Source organism: Tupaia chinensis, unplaced genomic scaffold, assembly GCF_000334495.1.
Source record: "Tupaia chinensis unplaced genomic scaffold, TupChi_1.0 Scaffold000168_1, whole genome shotgun sequence".
In the NCBI taxonomy this organism is placed as follows: domain Eukaryota; kingdom Metazoa; phylum Chordata; class Mammalia; order Scandentia; family Tupaiidae; genus Tupaia; species Tupaia belangeri.
In genome coordinates, this window is record NW_006159643.1 from 600730 (window position 1) to 620871 (window position 20142).

A 20142-nucleotide genomic window follows, 5' to 3' on the forward strand; every position below is an offset into this window, starting at 1 on the left:
TTTCCTAGTCCAAGCATCCGCAAGGGGCGCCATTTGCATTGTATTTTCTGGGCAGGGAGTTCCCTGGAATAGTGCAACTCTGGAATAGGGCAAGTCTGTAGCTGTGTTGCTGGAGAGAGTGGATAAACTACTCCAGTGAAATAGCAGTTGCTGTGCCCAGCAGAGTGTGTTGAACGAGGATGACTCTGATACCATTCGTCCTCACGTTTGCAAAATGTTCATACACCCATAACTTTAATTCCCAAAACAACCCTTGTTGAACGAGGATGACTCTGATACCATTCGTCCTCACGTTTGCAAAATGTTCATACACACATAACTTTAATTCCCAAAACAACCCTGTGAGATGGGTACAGAAGACGTGATTATCTTTGCCAGAGAAGGAAGCTAGAACAAAAAAATTTAAGTGACTGCCCCCAGGTCACACAGCCAGTTCATGTCATGACACAGACTAGAATGTTCAGGTCCTCCCTAAATATATGAGGCTATGAGAAAATGAAAGTATTTTAGAAACTTTATTTATTTATTTTTAGAGAGATTTTTGGTATAGAGCATGTGCAGTCACCAGAGAGACAGAGAGACAGAAAGCGAGAAATCATCCCCCAGGGGAGCTGGCCATGCTGCAATCCCTTCTCCTCCATTCTTCTCTCAGGATTTTGGGCACACACGCACACACACCTGGTGTGAGTTTTAAGCTGCCAGGTCCAGGACTTGATTGGCTATGTGGGAGTCCAGTGATGTAACCATTACACCATCTTCTGGTCCTATATTTTAAAAACTTGAATGAATTCATTTTGGTGTTTGGTATCTACCAACCATAATTGGGCTACATGTAGATATGAAATGATCATTCCAGAAAGAGACAGTACATTATAGTTTGCTTTGACACGTGAATTGTGGATTCCAAAAAAAGGAAATAAGTTCACAGATCTTGTAGTACTATTGCCCATTCCAGAGGAAAACACTTATGTAAGGCTATTTAGAACATTGCAGTTCTGTGGCCTTTTCCAAAATGGTTTGAATGTATTTTAGAAATTTGAGATTTCATGTGATTAAAGTCAGGTAAAAATGTTGCAATTGCTCCAAAAAAATTACATCTACTTAATATTTGCTGTTTAGTATCAAGTTACCGACATGATAATAATCATCTTGAAGATTACTAAGAAAAATAAATCCATCCATCACTGTCCTATTTTGTTTCCTTGAAGTGGCTCCTTGTGTTCAGAACGGAGCAAAATACATCAACATTTTATGTGTCCTACCTTTGGATTTAGCCGATTGCTTGCTATAAAAGGATTTGAGTCAAAGTGTTTGCCATTCACAACCAAAGGGTCTATAGGGACCTTATGGATAAGCTCTTTGTTCAAGTACATTCACACAAAATCATGTTCAAAGTTGTGACATTATATTCTTTTCCTGCTTGTGTCTATCAGGTGTCAGTGATGGAGTCTTCCAAGTAGCTCAGAGTTTAGAGAGGAGGGAGTGAAATAGGAAGCTGAAGGCACCTAAACATTCTTTGAACAACACTAAAGACAAAGCTTGGTGGTTCTTCCCATTAATTAAAAAAATTGGGTAACATATGCATATGACAAAACATTCGAACGCACCAAGAGAGGACAGGTTGAGAATTCCTAATTAAAAATAAGAAATCCAAAATGCTCCAAAATCTAAAATCTTTTGAGTGCCAACACAATGCCGTAAGTAGGAAATCCTACATTTAACTTCATGGGAAGGGTCATAGCAGTTCAAAATTAATGTATCAATTACCTTCAGACTATGTGTGTACAGTGCATAGGAAACAAAAATTTCATATATATGCAAAAATGACAAAATCCAAAATACTTCTGATCCAAAACCTTTGGATAAGGAATAGAATACTCAATTCGGATATAAGGAAGAGTGATTCTCCTTCTCATCACAGTTTCTGTCTCTCAGTCTCAGTTCTTGAAGAAACCATTGTTATTGGATTCCTGAACAGCTGTTAGAGAACATCTATGTGCATTCGGGCACTGAGTTCACGACCTCTCATATACCACCAGAGAGGCAAAAAGGAAAATCATTGAAAATCATTGTATTCTTACTGACTATTTTTTCCCTTTTTTTTTGGAGAGGTTTTTGCTATAGGGCGTGTGCGTTCGCCAGAAAGAGAGAGAGAGACAGAGAGACAGAGAGCGAGAAATCACCCCCCGAGAGGGATGGCCATGCCACAATCCCTTCTCCTTCATTCTCCTCTTGGGATCTTGGGCACGCATGCACACATTCCTGGCGTGAGTTCAAGTCACTGGGTCCAGGACCCGAACTGCGGTCGACTACATGGGAATCCAGTGACACAGCCATTACACTAACTGCTGGTTCCTCCTACTGACTTTTTAGATGATCAGGATCCCAACTGTTTTTCTGAATTTGTGACAACCTGCCTCAAACACACAACAGTCACATTTAGAAGAACATGTCATAATTTTTTAAAAGAGATTTTTGCTATAGGACGTGTGCACTTGCTAGAGAGATAGAGAGACAGAAAGCAAGAAACCACCCCCAGGGGGGATGGCCATGCCACAATCCTTTCTCCTCCATTCTCCTCTTGGGATTTTGGGCATGCACACATACGTGCCCAGCGTGAGTTTCAAGCTGCCAAGTCTGGGACCTGAACCGTGATGGGCTATGTGGGAGTTCAGAGCCTTAATCACTGTACCACCTGTTGGCCCCTAGTATATCGTAATTTAAAAAACGAAGTGATTTTGTTATGAGGATTTTGAGGGATTTAGATATCCCTACTTAAAGATATTTGAAAATGTATTCAGATATAGGGAAGTGGGGAAGAAGGAAGGTGATATGGTGGAATATGGTAAATAATTTACTTAATAAAATCTTCTGAACTTTGTCTAGTCTAAGAGTTTCATTGAACTTCCTTTGACGATAGCCAGGTCTACTTTTAGGCAACACCACCAAATAGACAAAGTTAGGATCATTACTTGATAATCAGAGGAAGTATAAATCTAGCTCCAGAATTATTAGCTTTCTTGGGCAATTTATGTATCCTTTCAGAGTGTCAGTGTCCGTATAATGAGGATAACAGTACATGTCTCAGATTTGCAGTGTGGGTGAGCACACAGCAAATGTAGCTGTTACTATTCTTCTTTCAGTGTTTAGGGAATGGGTGAGGCATATTAAGTGTATTTGTATAATCATTTGGCTTGTCAATTGTGTAAGAAATTATTAGTATGAAGTTGTTTTAAAATTATAGAAGGGCTAACTGAAGGCAAAGTATTTTTTTATTTATCTGGGTTCTAATAAACTTGCAATATTTTCTGATGTGATATTCTCATTTTAAATCATTATACTTTTTTCTGAAAAAAGGGTCATATTTAGTTTTTGTTTTTTCCTTATTCATTTAGTATAGCTGATGACATTCTCAGTTCTGGATAAGCTTAATAAAGATAGGATATTCCAAACCATAGCATACAGAGCCCCTATTAGTGGGGAGATAATGTTTAGAGAAGCCCCTTTACTTTCCTGAAGGTCCAGAGGTATTCAGATATGTCAGAAAGTTCCAGCCAATGTAAGATTCCCATGTGAAAGACTTAGGCAACATTGTTCTTCTTTACTCTGAAGATTAATGCAACTGCCTATTGCTGCTACTGTAACTTTAATTACTAACATGTGCACATTTTTTTTCCAGGCCTCTAACCCTGGGCAATTTGAAAATGACAGTGATGCATTATGGCAGCGAGGACAAGTTCCAGAATCTGTTGTCTGTCATGGTCGAGTAGGTATAAACACAAATGCACCGGACGAAGCCCTGGTTGTCTGTGGCAACGTGAAAGTGATGGGAACAGTCATGCACCCCTCTGACAGCCGGGCAAAGCAGAATATCCAGGAGGTGAGCACAGGGGCAGGCACTGGGCCCCCCTCTGACACCTTGGCCAGGTGTGCAGGAGCTCCTGGCCTCTGACACGCCTTGCAACAGGCATTTTACATGTCACCTGTTGGGGTGAGACAAACATACTCTTAGAAATGATGACTGTTTGAGCTGCAGGGCATCTCTGCTGAAATTTCAAAGCAGTTCTCACCAAGGAGAATACATGTACCTGACAGGAGCAGTGGGCAATGATGCATGCCATTGGGCTCACAGCTGCAAGTCTCAGTTATTTTCCACAGGCCACTGTCCTTCCTTCATGGCTTGTCAAATGCCAGAGCTTGCCTTTTCCTTTCCATCTCCCTGCTCATCTTCCCAGCACTGTTTCATTCCAGCTTCTGATCACGTGGCTCCTGGACATCTCCAGCCTCTTCTCAGAGTCCCTGGCATGAGCCCTGTTGGCCATGGTCATCCCCACACACATCATCCTGTGTGGAGTGTTGAGAAGCTCCTCAGCCCTTACTCATCAATCCCATTGCCCGGGGGCTCCTGGTGAAGACCCTCTCCCTTTGTGAAGGGGCCAGTGCCTAGTGGAAATCAGAAAGCAGGCTTAGACATGGGGACCGCTCCTCCCTGTTGGCCTCTCCCCAGCAATGTGACCCTAAATGAAGTGCAGAAGCTCATGGAACTCCGCATCCTCATTTATAAGAAGGAGGTGGTTCCTGCCTGCCTCATACCAGTGTCCTCCTAAATTTTTTAAAACCAGCTGAGGTAGTAAGTACTGAATCTTCTTAGAAAGTTACAACTGCTATGTAGACTGAAATCCCTTAGGCAGGCCAGCTCTCATTGCAGATCTTCCCCATTTAGTTCTTTCCCAGTCACTCTTTTACTGCTTCCTCATGCTCTCTCTCATCCTAGCACCCGAAGCATTTCTGAGTCTGTGGCAGAACTGTGTTTTAAATATCCTTTTCCCTCCTTTCTTTATGCTTTTTCCTCCCCTCTTACAGGAGGCCTAATCTGTTAATCATTGGCCCTTGCACCAGACTGCATTCCTTTCCCAGTACAAATTTGCACTGTTTTTTTTTTTTTTTTTTTTTTTTTTTTTTTTTTTAAACCGGCCAAGGAATGTCCTCCTTTGCTGAGAGGATTGCAAAGAATAGTTGTAATTGTAGACTTTTCTGCTGATTGCAAAGCTATGGTTCTTGTTAGAAGAGCTGTGACCTGCCAGGCAGATGGGAACTCAGGGCCATAAAGTTCTCACATACATTTCCAGATTTAGGTTCTAGATATTGCATGCCTTTGAAATTTTAGAGAGAGATAAACTGTCTGCATTTCAACTCAAATTTACAGTTCCCTACAGAGTCTTACTGAAATGTAAATGGGGGCCCAAGGGAGATATACTAAGGGGGAAGGTTGTCCACAATCCTTCCTGCTACCACTGGACTTAATGCAGAGTTTCATTTACCAGAAGTCTTCAAATATTGCTCCTTGGTTTGAAGAAAATATAGTCTTAAAATAGTAAGTTTCCAGGACCAGCAGTTGGCATAATGGCTATGTCGCTGGACTCCCATGTAGTTGACAGCAATCTGAGTCCCAGACCCAGTGGCTTAAACTCACGCTAGGTGCATGTACGTGCATGCCCAAGATTCTGAGATGAGAATGGAGAAGGGACTGTGGCATGGCCATCCCCCCTGGTGGGGGGGTGGGGGGTGGGGCGATGGCGGTGATTTCTTGCTTTCTGTCTCTCTGTCTCTCTCTGTCTTTCTTGTGAGTTCATATGTGCCCTATAGCAAAACCCTCTCCTTCCAAAAATAAATAAATAAAATAAAATAGTAAGTTACCAAGACTGGCCCTGTTGTGCAGTGGTTAAGCACTGTGCACCGGGGACTGAGTCCCATGTGGCCAACCTTGGTTCAGATCTGGACCCCAGAAATTTGAAAATCATGCTGGGTATGTGTGCACAATGTCTAAAGTCCTGATGAGATAGAGAGATGGAGGAAAAAAGGATTGTGGTGTGGCCCCAACCCTGTTGGGAGGTGTGCTTTTTCCCTTGCCTCTGGTGTGCATGTGTGCTCTCTGGCAATTAAATAAATAAAAAATAGAAACTTCTCTCATACACGAATTTGGGTCAAAATATAAATAATAATAATAATAAGCTTCTCTAGAACTTCTTAAACCCCTTTTAGGACACTGTCTCCATATAGGTGAAATAGCACTCCAATCTAAGCTCTCAGTGTAAAATGCTGTGTTCGCTTCTTGCTCACAGAAGCTTGAAGGAGTAAAGAGAATCCAGGTTCACAGTTAGGCTAGAGGCTTAGTCTCAGCAACCACTAGTTCCGGAGCTTTCACCACAGATGTTCTATGCCTCCGATTTGTTGTCTGAGTAGGAAATGCTCATATTCATTTTATCCACGCAGAAAGTTTTCCAACCTCACCTATGTAAAGCACTTTTTAGCTGTATAAAGCTGAACAAACAGATATTATTAGTTACTTGTATAAAATATAGATTATATGTAATTCATTTATTAAATTATTTCATGTTAATATTAATATTTCTCTTTTTTTTTTTTTTTTTTTTTGCTACAGAGCACATGCATTCGCCAGAAAGACAGAGAGACAGAGAGATAGAAAGCGAGAAATCACCCCCCAGGGGGAATGGCCACACTGCAATCCCTTCTCCTCCTTTCTCCTCTTGGGATCTTGGGCATGCATGCACATGCACCTGGTGTGAGTTTAAGCCACTGTGTCCAGGACTCAAACCACACTCGACTACATGGGAGTTCAGCGACATAGCCATTACGCCAGCTGCTGGTCCCAATATTAATATTTCTTAATCAGCCTATCCACATTTACAAAATATATATACCTAGAAATTTTCTGTTTCATCCACATTTGTTACAGAGAAAAGGGATGGTGCTGACATGTGTGTGAGCCTCATCTTCACTGCTCCCTGACTTCCACTTTTTCTAACTTTAAAAACGTGCCATTCTTCCACATGCTCTGAAAAGCTCACCCTTGATTGGCTTGTTTACACACAGAGGCAATTTCTCATTCTTTAAGCATGCATACTAACCAGAATTGGCTTCTGAGTGAGCTCTAGCAAGTGCAGTGGCCAAGCATGTTGCCCAACCATGTTACCTTGCTCTGACGGTGTGTCTCCTTTCTCAAGGCAACGTAGATTGTTCTGTACACATTTAACACAAAAGTATCTGCGTAGAGTTCTAGTGGAGAAAGTCTCTAGTGCTCATCTTTGACACACATCCAAGACACACAGAAAATAATGCAGATATGATCAAAACTTACGAAATGGAAGCACTCGGCTGCTGAGGTTGGCCCCATGGAAGTACAGATTAACTTGTCTATATAGTAGCATATGTCTCTCAATGTGACCACAAACTGGAGAAGGGACTGCAGCTCTGTCAGTGGGAACAGAGCCAAATTTGTGTGGAAAAGACATGCTGAAAAATCAAAGACATGGGAAGCATTTTAATGTCATGGGGCCAGCAATTGGCATAGCAATTGCATCACTGGACTCCCACATGCTGACTGCTGTTCGATTCCCAGACCTGGTGGCTTCAAAAGCGTGCTGGGTGTGTTTGCATGCATGCCCAAGATCCCAGGAAGAGAATGGAGGAGAAGGAATCGGGGTGTGGCCATCTTCCCTGGGATTTTTTTTCTCATTTTCCCTCTTACTATCTCTTTCTCTCTCTCCTCAAGCACAAGCTCCTTAAAGTAAAAACCTCTACCGAAAAAAAAAAAGGAATGTCAACGATGTCATGCAAAAGACAAAATGAACAAACCAACAAACAAAACCCACAAAAATAGTGAGGAGGTTGAGGGTCGAAGCATCAGTCATAAAATTCTGTGGTGAAGGCAGCAAGAGACTTAAAATTAAAATCAGAAAAAGAAACCAGTTAAAATAAAATGCTCAGAGGCTGTTTTGTTTTTCTCCCAACCACAACAGCCATGTACTAGTTGAAGACAAAAGTAGACGTGAGAAAAGCTCCAGAAAGTCAGACATGCAGTCTTCCCAGGGCCATGAGCCAAATGCAGAAGTTCCTGAGCTGGGGTGAGCAGCTGCCATTCAAGCTGCCTCTGATGCCAAACTGGGGCTGGGCTGTGGGTTACAGCCAGATGACAGACAGTGAAATCGCCTTTCCTGAGCAAACCAGAGTCCCAGGGGCTGAAAGATCTTTGTGGTGCAATTCTTGAGTTAATGATATATTAGAAACATTGATGGTGACAACCACTTATATTCATGGCCAGAATCTTTCAAAACTGCTGTGGGCAAGATCAAAGCAGACACCCAAATTCAGTTTCTAGCTTCTTACTCAACACACATTGATGAGCAAGGAGCAGCATTAAATGCTGGCTCATGTACAGTTCCTGGGGAGGATTCAAAGAAGATACAACTTCTGCCGAAGGACTTTCCCTAGGCCAAATGTATGTACAGAGAACATGCAATACAGGTAACTTTATATTTAGTTTTTGGAAGTCTACAAGTCAGCATTAGAAATCAGAAACATATTTTTGTTTTCTTTTTCTTTCAGCGATAGGGTGTATGCACTTGCCAGAGAGACAGAGAGAGACAGAGAGACAGAAAACAAGAAATCACCCCCTGGGGGGATGGTCACACCACAATCCCTTCTCCTCCATTCTCTTTTTGGGATTTTGGGCGCACATGTACAGGCTCCTGGTGTGAGTATTTTAAGCCGCTGGGTCCGAGACTCGAACTGTGGCCAACTACTTGAGAGTCCAACAATGTAAACAAGCCATCTGCTGGTCCCCAGAAACACATTTTCTAAGATGAAGTTTGTTATGTAAGTCTCCAAGTTAGCCTTCAAAATTTTCTTTGGCCAAAAATTTGCTCAGTGTACAATGGTAATAGTATTAGAGAACCTAATCGCTATGTTTAGCAATAGGTCTTTCGGAAAAATGTATTCAACATTAGAAGCTAGGGACCACCTTCCTTCTCTGTGGTCTGGACAGCTTGAGCAAGAGCATCTCCTCCTCCATTTTCCCTCGTAGTACTGCTTCAACCTTGTTCTCCATGGGGGTCACACAGGCTGGCAGGAACCAAAGACTTGAGAAGTGGGCATATAATTGCGAAGGGCTCCAGGGGAGAAGAATTGGGTTGGACCAGGATAGTACAAGGTCAGTCCAGGCTGGCTCTTGATTGATCCGCTTTCTTTAGGTCTGTTAGTGTCAGGGATTGTCTTGCCATTTTACTACCTTCATTCTTTTACTCCTTCTTTTCTCCATTGAAGATTGTGGGTGCCTAATACATGTCATATACTTTGTTGGGCATTTTACAAATCCTGAGATGAATAAGACATAGGCCTCACCCTTAGGAGAGAACTTTTGTTAAAATTTAAGCTCCAAATAAGAAACAAGATTGACTCTCTAGTGCCTAGGATAGTATATACCATATAATAGTCACTCAATAAATATTTTTGTATGAGCAAAGGAGTTCACAGAGATATCAGATACATACATTGGGTAATATGGGACAGGGACAATACTTTCCTAGTGTGGTCTGCAAGGCCCACCCTGGCCTTAACCTTTCCAGTATAGTAATGCTGAACTCTGCCTTGGTTGTGCAGGCATCATTCAGGGGATTTGCTGCCTTGGGACTTAGTTCATGGTGTACTATCTGCCTAACATTCTTAGTTTAGTATCACTTTTTCATCCCTACATCTTTTCCTAACTTTTATCTTAAAGTTATTGATGTATTTTACAAATATTAGTCTAGCACCTATAATATGCAAAGAGTTGTTATAGGGTGATGAACAAAAACCCATAGCCTGAAATATGTTCTCACCCTTATGGAATGTATATCCTATAGGGGAGAAGGGAAGATAGAGCTGACACTGTTCGTTTGTCTGGTGGTAATTGTGATTGGTGCTATGAAGAACAGATGCTATGAACATGCAAAACAGAGAGACCCTCCCTAGTCTTGAGGATCAAGAAACTCTCCTCTGGGGGGGGGAAATTAACTCTCCTCTGGGGGAAAAAAAAAAGAAACTCTCCTCTGAGGAATAGATATTTAAATTGAGGAGAAAGAAGGCAAACATTTTGAGTAGGAAAAACAGCATGAACAAAGGTTATGAAGTGAAAGAAGAGACTATGTTTGAGGAACTAAAATAAGCTTGGATCTTGGTCGGGCTTCACCATCTGTAAAAAGTCTATATTCCTCTATGACTATTTTAGGTACCCCCTCCATGAGTCTCCGTTCATACTTTCACCATTGCCTTGCATTTCTCACATTGTATTATAATCATATGTGATGTGTCTGCCTTACTGTCTAGACCACAAACTTTCAAAAGGCAATTATTTTTTAAGTTCCAACACACTTAGTAGTGCATGACATGTTGAAGGTGTCTGGTAAATTTTAGTCCAATAAAACAAAGAATGAATGAATTGAACTAAACCTTTAATAACAGCAGTTATCAAAACAACAGTAAGCTCAACATTCTTCTCCCAGAAAAGTACCTGAAGTAAAGCTAGTCCATTTAGCCAAGTAAGTGCCCAGCCCCCATCTTTCACAACTATCTAAGCTAACTAGGGACGGACAGCCTTGAATGACTTCACAGGAAATTTATTGGCACCTAATAGAATGGGTCAAAGGAGTTCAGGCTCATGATAGGTGTTTTCTTAAAACCAGAAGCGTTTTGGGTTCCTCTAACACATGAATAAATACTCTGGCCACATTTTATTTTTAAAAGAAAGAAGAGAGAGATAAAGTTTTGACAGCTTATCATGCTATCACAATCATCCTGCCCCAGCCGCCCTGGTTGGTAAAACTACAAGTGCATGCCTTTTTATAATAGGCCGGCTGGAACTGAACCCAGGCCTCCCATGCAGCCTCAGCCATTGTGCAGTGGTGCCTTCATGCTTGTACAATTGTGGCTGGGTCCCCAGGTATTATATTTTTATTGCCAAAAACACTACTAGTTTTAAAGTCCAGTTATGTTTTTTTTAATTAATAAAATTTTTATTTTGTTTGCTATAGGGTATGTGCATTCACCAGAGGTAAAGAGAGAAAATTAGAAAGCACCTCCTTACCCCCAGGGGGCATGGTCATAATGCAATCACTTCTCTTGGGATTTTGGGCATGCACCCACATGTGCCTGGTGTGTTTTTACAAGTTACTGAGTCTAGGACTTTAACTGCACCATAAACCCTGTGGAATTCAGTCACCTCAACCACTGTGCAATGGACTGGCCAAGGCTTTCAAAGAAAATTTGGAAGACCCATAAAAGGCTGCCAAATTTTACTTGTCATTTAAGATTATTTTTTTTAAAAATACCTCTTTTGCCATTCATTTATTTAAAAAAAACAAAACAAATGAAAAACACCAAACTCAAATGAAAGAGGAGTCCTTTTGAATCAAATACATTTAACTTTGGGGAAAATTCACTAGACTGTCTTGTTAACATTTTGTTGGGACCCTGTGACTTTTTTTGAGGACTTAGCAGTGACAATTGGCTATGCCTTTGAGAACATTCCCAATTGTCACTGCAGAGCAGTGATCTTGGAGGAGAATGCAGCTAGGGTGACCAGGGTGGTTTTGGGGAAGGGAACTTTCTGGAGAAGGAGGAGGTCTGGGTTGTGAAGGATCAGCAGTTGGGTAATTGTACTTTGCAATCTACTTGAAGTAATTTTCTCCAGCAAAATGTTCAATAGCAATTCAATGATACAGAATCTATCCGTTCCTCACAGGCTGGTACTTGAATTAAGCATTGCATTCCCAGTTTGTAAATAGAAGTTTTGCTTGTGAATATGTGGGCTCATTTGAAAATGATCTCTTGCAATTCTGAGTAACAATTCTTTCTTTCCAAAGTGAGCAACTTTCTTTTTCAGAAGGAAGACTTGCCTTTCAAAGCAAAGAAGTAAGGCAAGAGCAGTGAATGATGGAGACCGCTCTGTAATTTAGACTTGAGGACTCCAGACAGTTTAGTAGTCAGCTGATAAAAGTCACTGATGTAGACCTCAAAACTTTGTCTTCTATGAGGGAAAAACAGAAATTGTTCTCAAAATAGTTTGGACAAAATAAAAGCACAATCCCGTTGCCAATATTTCTAATCTTTGTGGGTTACTCTGGGTATTGACTTGGCTAGCAAATATCTAAGTGGGTGAAATCTGGTCTTCTTTAATTAAATTAGGTAGACACAAATGAACAGCTGAGAAGAATAGCCCAAATGAGGATTGTTGAATATGACTACAAACCTGAATTTGCATCTGCAATGGGAATAAACACTGCCCATCAAACAGGTACCAATTCCCTTTTTAATTTTGTATCGTCAGCTATTAAAATTTTAATGTCCATTTTGAAGTTGTGTGCCATGCCATTTGACACACCTATTGGTCTAATATATCCTTTGCGAAACTCACAGTGACTAGAAGAAAGCTTAAGGAATTTCTGTGTCATCCTTATTCAACACCCCCGCTCCTGCTCCCCAAGGAGCTGGTGAAGTATTTTGAATGTACTGTTTCTTTTCACCAGATTCTTGTGGGATAAGGGTTCAGGGCCAGATGGCTGCTCAACCTGTTTGAGGAGTGGTAATGGACAGTCCCAGGATGTAGAGAGAAAGTGTAGGGATAGGTGGGCCTATGTAAGAGAACGGATAAGCCAAGTGATGTTTATAAGCCAATCCAGGAATCCTAAAGGAAGAAAGAACATTTGGGATAAGAGCCTCCAACAGGAAAAGAAATGAAATCAAGGTAATGCCCCACACTAATTCCTATGGGATTTTAAGGTATTTAGTCATCTTTTACAACATTTGACTCAGGGTCTCAAAAGAGAAAGAAAGAAAAGAAAGAAAAAGAAAAAAGGAAGGAAGGAAAAAACTGAAGAGAGAAAAAGTGGAGAAAATGACACTCCCACTTTTAATCCTAAAACGGCTCTTGGCTCAGAATTTCTCTTTTGCCTCGAATGTATTTTAAATCAAAGCAAGAGCTTAGAAGGGATAAGCAACTATTGCTAAATGTGGGTGTCAGTGTTCTATCCTGATGTAAGCCTGCGAGGATTTTCTCCAGCAAGGTTTTCTCTGATTAAACATGTTGGAATGTTCTGTATGTAGGAATGATTGCCCAGGAGGTGCAAGAGATCCTGCCTAGAGCTGTAAGAGAGGTTGGTGATGTCACCTGCGAAAATGGAGAAAAGTTGGAGAACTTCCTCATGGTCGATAAGGTAATTGTTGGCCAGATGTCTGCCACTAAATCTGGAGAAACCCCCTTTTACGGTTGCTCAGTGGGCTGAAGTATGTAACCAGAAATGGGACATTAGAAAGAATTGTTCATGGAGCTGTGGAGTGAGCTGGTATCAATTATCCCACACTGATCACAGGCACCAAAACGAAGTCCCGTAAAGGAAAAAGAAAATGGAATGTACTAAGAGTTAGAATTCAGCAGTTCTTATTGTTAGAGGAAAACTGGCACTAGGAAAGTCCACTTAGCATAAATGCACTTAAAACAGGCCCACACATCATAAAAACTACTGACAACGGTTTTGATTAGGCTTCATTTAAAAAAGTGGAACTGAAACATATGAAAACATATTTTTCTATAATACAACATGTGCTTCTCCTTAGAATGAGTGAATAAAATGTTGACGTTTTATTTTTTCCTTTTGAGCACAGTTTTTTCTTTTTCTTTTTTATTAAAGAGATAGAAGGAAAGGAAGAGAAACAGGTAGGTATTTATGAGGACCCATGCCTCTGTGCCGCTGCCTCAGCCTCTCAACTATCTAGGATAACAGCTACCTACTACCATACCCAGCATGTTCAGGTTGGCCTGGGAACTGAACCTGGGCATCCTGTATAGCCTCTAGTCATCCAAGTGGGGATACCTACCTACGCTCCACTGTGGCAGTGCCTGAGCATAGCTTTTGGACCAAGTCTATAACTTTCACAGTATAATCATAAAGTGGGTCATTTTTACAAAAATATTCATGGGCCAGATCATTTTTTCCCAAGGGCTTGTCTTAATTCTTTGATATTTAAATCATTCTCTTTTGAAGGAATGTTATCATGCCTGCAGATTAGCTCCCCTTCACTTGGTAACAGGCCTAAGTCTCCTAGCTCCTCACTTGTCAAAGCTGTGCGTGTGATTTGAGTAGTTCCCTAATGCCGTGTCCATCAGTTCTGTGAAATCCTGAATCTTTTGCAAGGTTTGCAAATTCACTCTGCTGCTGATTTGCTTTACATTGCATTATTATATTTGATGCTGGAAGGAAAGACCGATTCACACAGGGATTTTGGATTAGTAGGGAGAAATGTTTGAGTGCTGGCTAATTTGTCACTTGTCAGTTCATGGGGGCAATGGTTCTCCAACTTCAAAGTGCACATGCAGCACCAGGATCTTATTAAAATGCACATTCCGATCCAGCAAGAATGGGGTGAGACTGTAGACCTTGCAGTTCTAACCAGCTTCCAGGAGATACCTCTTGTCTTCCTGCTGGCCACGAGTCGTTTGTGGAGTAGGAAAGCAGAGCGTGTCTTTTCCTTTCAGGTCCCTAGACTATCTTCTATCTACACGTCTTTGGATAAAACTTACAGAATGGAGTTTGGGAGGCCTATTCAGCCCTGGCTGCAAAAGCCAAGTGGCAGAGACTGATTTATTACACTACCACCTGCTTTCCACTAACATATCTTCAACAGAAACTCTTTAGTCTCATTCGCAGACCGAGACCATCACTTCACTAGAGAAGTGTACCATGAGACATTTATTTACTTTTTTCTCAATATTTTATCCTTGTAAGACACACAAAATAAAATTTATCAGCTCAGTGGTATTAAACTCGTTCATAATGTATCATCATCACCACTATCCATCCCCAGAGCTCTTTTCATTTGGTAAAACTGAAACTCTGTACCCAGTAAACATAACGCCCCATTCCTCTCCTGTCCCCAGTCTCTGGCAAGTGTGATCCTACTTTCTGTCTCTTTGATTTTGATCACTCTGAGTACCTCATACAGTGAAATCAAAAAAGTGTTTGTCTCTTTTGTGACCAGCTTAGAATAATGTCCTTAAAGATTCTGCATGTTGCAGCATATGACAGGATTTTCTTCCTTTTTAAATCCGAATAATGTCCCATTGTATTATGCACCACATTTTGCTTATCCCGTCATCCATTAATGGACACGGGGCTGCTTCTATGTTTTCCCTATTGTGAATAAGGCTGCTGGGGTGTACAAATGTCTCTCTAAGATTCTGTTTTCAGTTATTGGGGAGATACTCATGCATGGAATTGCTGGATCATATGGCAGTTCTATTTTTTATTTTGTAAGGAACCTCCATACTGTTTTTCTCTGTGATTGTATCATTTTACACTGTGCCAGGAACTGTTTATTTGAATCATGCAATGATAAGTAACACTTGGTTCCTGTCTTCAAGTAGCTTGTTTTTTAAGAGGGGGTGATCATCGAGGTGTATAAGTAATGAAGCTCTAAGTCACAATTTGGGAAGTACTGTGACACGCATATATAAAGCTCGAAGTCAGTTCAGAGAACCATGTGGAGACTAGCAGGGGCTCACAGAGGAAGACTTGAGAGACACATGCAAGAAGACATTGGTGGGTCTTGGGGACAACAGGTATTGCCAAGGGAGGGCAGACGGCATCTCAAACTTTCCTTTCAACCACAATATCCAGTTAGATACCAAATCCTGTAATTCTTACTTTGGCAATATCGGCTCCTTTCTTTATTCTCTTTATTTTATTTTATTTTTCTTCCAAAGCTGTTATAATAATTTCTTAATTGACCTGCTAGCCATCAATAGCTATCATTGTTATTTTCTTAAAAATAAAAATAAAATGAATCTCTGGTCTCCCTTTTCTACTTTTGGCGCTTTTCGTGACTACAGACAGGTACAGGTTAGGTATCCCTTATTTGAAATGTTTGAGACCAGAAATGTTTTAGATTTAGGGTTTTTTTTGGTTTTTTTTTTGAGATTTTGGACACTTTGCACATACCTAATGAGATACCTTGGGAAATGGGGCCATGTCTAAAACATGAAATTCATTACAAATAGCCTGAATAAAGAAAAAACAATTTTATACAATAGTTTAAATAATCTTGTACATAAAACAATGTTTGGGTCCATTGCACCATCAGAAAGCAGAGTCACTATCTCAGCCAACCATGTGGATAGTCTGTGGTCTCACGTTGCCATCATTTCTGATGGAATTTGTATGCTGCTGATGAACTTTTTATTTTTTTTACACTATTTATACATAAGGTCAGGTGTGGAATTTCCCCACTTGTGGCATCATGCTAGCGCTGGACTTTAGATTTTGGAGCATTTCAGATTTGGGATTCTCAGATTAGGGATGCTTAGCCTATATAATCCTTCACAGTCTGAGTTGAATCTTCATTTCTACTTCATTTCCTAGCACTCACACCAACCCCTCAATCCCTTTACACTTTTAGTGCAGCCAGACTGAACAATGACTTTCTTACCTTTTTCTCCAGTAAACTGGCCCTTCCAGAGTATAGTGAGTCTACACTTGCTGTATCCGTGGCTTGGAACCATTTATTTGCCACCTCTCCACACTCAGCAGCACTGGGAACTCCAGTTTGTCCTTCGGAAAGCCCAGGGTTTCTCTGCGCTGCTCACCTTCCCTCCTCTCCAAGTGTCCCCTTACCCAGGCACCACGTGTTTGCAAGTCACTCCCCTTGCCCTGTCCCATCTAACCCCCAATCCCGACACCCACAAACCAGCTTTTTCTCTTCCTCAAACCCTCCTCAGAGGTGTTCTGTCCAGTGTTCTCTGTCCTAAAGACCTTCCCTTCAGATGATCTCATAATTTGGAGGCCTTCCCTGACACCTCATCTAAAACAGTCTCTCAGTTTCTTTTCTTTCTCTCTCTCTCTCTCTCTTTTTTTTCTTCTTTTTACAAGATTCAGGGCCCCTGAAGTATATAGTGCCTTTGCACTAATTAGAAAAAGGTGCCCCATCTGGCTGATGCAAACTCCATCCACCCCCTCAGCTGGGCCTCTGTGTTGTGAACACACTGCAAACTTATTCATAGCAGCCTGGAGAGTATTTGTCTCTGAAAGTACCTTGTTTATTTGCCTACTTGCTCTTTGCTAATCTCCCTAATTAGTTGCATGAGAGCAGAAATCTTCTATATTTTTCAAAACTATTTCTCCAGCACTTCACTGTAGCTTTTACCCTAGGGCTTAGAGTACTGTAGGGATTCAACAAATGTTGGTAGAAAGAATTAGTGAATTCTGGGATGCCTTGGTTGACCCTGTCTCTACAGATCTCTGAATGTACATCTTGGAGAGTATTTATCACATTGTATCGTCACTCCCGTTCCATTATCAGTCTCCTTCACTAGCTGTGAGATTCTCTTCACTGCCTCTTCAGTCTGCTGGTGATTAATACACTGTGGATGCTCTGATAAGTATTTGTTTAAATTAATGCCTGAGTTTTTGAATCTCAATAAAAGGAAGAGAAGTGGTTTTATTAACATAAAAAGGTCTTAAGGAGAAGTAATTTTCTGGGGAAAAGATTAATTGAATTTTGACTTTGAGATGTCCAATGAACATTCAGATGAAAATGCCCCAAAAGTGACTTGAAAGAGCAATTTTAGTAGAGAGGAAGCTGTAGCCATGGATGAAGATTTTCATTAAAAAGCAAAGAATTATGGCTATGGGTCAAAAACTGGCAGACGTTATTTTTCCATTAGGGAGTTTAATTTTTTTTTTTAAGATTTATTACTTTCATTTTAAAGTTAGGAGAACTGGGACCAGGAGGTGGCGTGGTGGTTAAGGAACTGAATTCTCACATGGCCGACTGTGATTAGCATCCAGGACTTGGTGGCTTGCTTTCTCACTTTCTCTCACTCTCTCTCAGTGCCTGTATCAAATTAAAAGATGTTAATGATAATAAATAAAATTAAATAAATAAATATTTCAGAAATTAGGAGATCCTCACACAAATTTTGGATTTTTGTCTCCCTTGAAATATCAGCAAGTCTGGGAACAAGGTGCTGGAGAGTGGCTCCCGGGTAAGGGTGGCAGGTACCCTCTTGTCACTGCCTGCTTTCCCCATAGGGTTTCAATTTCAGGTAGGATGAGAAGGAAAGAGGACCAAACATCACACCTTGATGAATACATCCAGTTAGGGTCTGTGGAGGAAAAGAGCCTGTGAAGTCAGGGGATTGGCCAAACATGGGGCAAGCACAGTGTCAAAAAGCCCAGGGAAGATCAGTAAGGAAATGGGGAAGAGATATAGGTGAGGAGGTTGTCTCTGGGGCAGACCTGAGAAGTGGGATATAGGATACATGCAGCCTTAATTGTATAAATACTGTTGGGTCATTGGTTGGTGTAATTTATAGCAGCAGTGCTTACAGTTTCTTTCCTTTCTTTTTTCTTTTTGCCAGAGACATGCATGTGCATATGAGGGAGAGGGAAAGGGAAAAAAAAAAGAACCCCCTCCAGTGAAGCCTGGTCATGCTGCAATCCTTTTTCCTCCATTTTTCCTTCCCACCAGGATCTTGGGCATATACACACATTCCTGATGTACTTTTCAAGCCACGGGGGTCCAGATTTGATCTAGGGTCTGCCATGTGGGACTCAGCTCCCTCTGCAGAGTGCTTAACTGCTACATTATGGGGCTTACTGTTTTTTTTTTTTTAATTATTTTTTTATTTTTTGCCAAAGGGTGAGTACACTTGCCAGAGAGAGAGAGTGAGAGAGAAACAGAGAGAGAAAGGACCCCCAGTGGAACATGTCATGCTGTAATCCCTTCTCCTACATTTCTTCACCCTATTGGGATTTGTGGCGCACTCACACCACCAACCATGTGCACGTGCCCCTGACATGTCCTTCAAGTCCTCAGGCCCAGGATTTGAGCTGTGTCATGCTGGATGTGGCTCTTTCTTTCTCTTTTTAAAAAGAATTATTTTATTTAACTTTATGTATTTATTTACTTACTTATTTTTTTTAAATTTGACCAGAAAGGGACAGAGAGAGAGAGAAAGAGAGAGAGAGCGGAAGAGAGAAAGCAAGCTCTGGGTCTGGGACTCGAATTGCAGTCAGCCATGTGGGAATCCAGTGGCCCTAACCACCATGCAACCTGTTGGCCCCTGGATGTGGGTCTCTTAAACACTCCACCTTGGGGCCACTCCTTTACTGTTTTTTGTTTTGTTTTGTTTTTGTAGAGAGATTTTTGCTATTGGGAGCATGTGTTCTCCAGAGAGACAGAAAGTAAGAAATCACTGCCCAAGGGCTATGACCATCCTACAATCACTTTTCCTCCATTCTCCTCTCAGGAATTTGGACACGCACACACACGCACCTGGCATGAATTTTAAGCCATTAGGTACAGAACTTGAACTGTGGTCGACTATAAGGTAGTCCAACAATGTAACCATTATGACATCTGCTGACCCCAAGTCTCTTACTGTTTCTTTTTTTTTTTTTTTTTTTTAGTCAGTTCATATGTTTATTATGCCTCACAGAATTCTCAACATTAAAACAAGCACTTTATAGGAAACCGTGAAGTAAGCAGAAAAATCCTGGTGAGACCTAAAAAAAATATACAACAGAAGTACCAATGAAATTTTGCATATCTAGATGCCCAAACTATGAGTCCCAGTCTATAGAATGGGAAGTGGAAGTAAGGGCGATAGCCTTAGGGCACATCTAGAAATGCTTCTTGAGTTTAAAAAAAAATTATTTATTTATTTATTTTTATTTTTCTTTTATTTTTATTATCATCATAATCTTCTTTATATTACATTGGATTACATGTAACTTTACAGTGTGTTACATTGCTTTTTTTTGCATGTCAGTCAGTACAGAGACATTAATCTCCCTCTTCAACATTCAATATCTTTTCTATGTTTTCCCCAATCATTATTATTATAATTCTAATTATTTTTTTAAAAACAGTCAATCACTATTTCTCATTTTGCTTGTAAAAAGACCTTACCCATCAGGAAATACTTATCAGACCAATCCAGTTGGGAATACTATACATGTCATCATCAACAGGTAATAAGCCATATCTGTTTCTCACTAACATCCTGCCTCTCTATTGTTCTCTTGCTATCTTTCTCTATCCTCTTCTCTTCACCTCCTCCGTTCCACACTGTCCTATTCTCATTAAGTAACTTCACTGCTTTTTTTATTATTTACTTTTTTAAAAAAAATACATTCAATTACATTATTTAGCTTACAAGGTGATCATTTCAATGTATGAACATTTCTCCCCAGTCGAGTTGATCAAAATATAACAACATAACCTCTCTGTCTCAACAATGCTGTCTCCGTA

The 20142-nt window shown here is 40.7% G+C and overlaps 1 protein-coding gene across 1 annotated transcript in view; it reads left to right on the top strand.

The window, feature by feature from the left end:
* MYRFL (myelin regulatory factor like) overlaps window positions 1-20142 on the top strand; it is a 109911-nt gene that overhangs the window by 57436 nt on the left and 32333 nt on the right. Inside the window, exons 11-13 of the mRNA XM_006146200.1 lie at window positions 3680-3880; window positions 12022-12130; window positions 12940-13049. Coding sequence (XP_006146262.1) covers window positions 3680-3880; window positions 12022-12130; window positions 12940-13049 — 420 coding nt within the window. The remainder of the gene's footprint in view (window positions 1-3679; window positions 3881-12021; window positions 12131-12939; window positions 13050-20142) is intronic.